At 45.3% G+C, this 1348-nt stretch overlaps 1 protein-coding gene across 1 annotated transcript; it reads right to left on the bottom strand.

Annotated features, from left to right (window-relative positions):
* On the bottom strand, nt 1-1113 carry LOC111373316. The gene has a single exon (XM_022995827.1). It carries the CDS (start codon nt 1052-1054, stop codon nt 137-139), a length of 918 nt encoding a protein of 305 aa, XP_022851595.1. The 5' UTR covers nt 1055-1113; the 3' UTR covers nt 1-136.
* Between the last annotated feature and the right edge of the window lie 235 nt (nt 1114-1348).

The following is a 1348-nucleotide window of genomic DNA, read 5'->3' as shown; positions in this document are numbered from 1 at the left end:
TTAGAGCAACATAAACAATAATAACTCCAAAATTAAGTTATCATAACAAAATTATACTACCAGTATTTGGGTTAGCAAAATCAAAAGAAAAAAACCATAAAACAAAAATTCTAAACCAATTCATACAACATAGAACTCACGAAAACCCTTTCTGCAGCTTGAGAATAGCAGAGTACATTTTCCTCCGTGAGCCTACAGCACTGATTCCCATGTCCTTTAGATCCTCAAGTGTCAACATCGGCAACACCTCATCGTCAACTTCGTGTATCTCAAAAACTGGGGCATATCTGCCCAATCCCAACCCAATTAACCATTCCCTCACTGCAACGTTCTGCCCACTACGCTGTTCCTGCGAATTAATCTCATCGTGAATAATTCCATTACTTTCCGAAACCCGGACCCTACTTCCCCTCCTCTGTTGATCCCAATACTGCAGCCCCATATTCTCGACAGAATTGACAGGGCTTTGCTCTTTAAACAGGGGACTCTCCGAGCCCTCTGGCTCAAAATCCTGAAATTCAGCATTATTATTCCTCTGTTCTTCACCAAAAATTTTCCCGCTATCAACTATTCCTTCTCCACTAGCGTCAACACCTCCGTTATTAACCACGGATTCAAACTTACTCCAATTTGCCCGGACCCGCTTGGCGGCCTTCTTATTCTTGGGCTTCCGGTGGGTGAACTCCGTAGCGACGGTGTAATTCTCGGTGGGTTCGAGGGTATCTTGGTAATTCGACTTACCGCCGTTAACCAGGTTTGTGAGGGGACGGGTCCTAGATGCCTTGGCGGCGAAAGAAGGGTCTTTATGGAAGCGCCAGGTTTTGTTAGGGCGTCGGTTGGGGTGGTCGTAAGATGGGTCGCCACCGATCTCTCCCAACCGGACACTGGGCCGGCGCTGTCGTTTAGGGGCAAGGCTTGGACCCGGGTTGTTGGTAGCGGAGGGGCCTGCTTTGGGGTTGGAGTGATCAATTGGAAGTGGGTCAGGGGGTTGGGCAGTGGTGGTTGGTGGCCCAATCGAGATTGAGCCTTCCGGCGGCTGTAGCTCCGTTGCCATGAAGGCGTAGAGAGTGTGAGCGTGAGTGTGCAATTTAGTGCGTCAGATAATGGGAGTGGGAAGAGTACGATATTGGGGATTTATGGACATTTATGAGGAGACAGGTAGGTATCAATTTGGGCTGACTTTGGTTTATCAGTGAGACTGACCGATATTGGTCAAACAAGAACATGCGCACGTTTGGACTCCATTATTTTTTATTAAATTATAATTCATTATTTTTATCTCATATAGAGACTTTATTTGTCTATTATTTTATCACATTATTTTTTTTACAATATTTATTCTTAACAA

The sequence above is a fragment of the Olea europaea genome, unplaced genomic scaffold (assembly GCF_002742605.1).
Source record: "Olea europaea var. sylvestris unplaced genomic scaffold, O_europaea_v1 scaffold1110, whole genome shotgun sequence".
NCBI lineage: Eukaryota > Viridiplantae > Streptophyta > Magnoliopsida > Lamiales > Oleaceae > Olea > Olea europaea.
Note: the sequence above shows the minus strand (reverse complement) of the source record. Positions and strands in the feature narration are given on the sequence as shown.

What these genes read in the sequence shown, in the direction of transcription:
- LOC111373316 (XM_022995827.1), bottom strand. Translation starts at nt 1,054, where the DNA reads ATGGCAACGGAGCTACAGCCGCCGGAAGGCTCAATCTCGATTGGGCCA.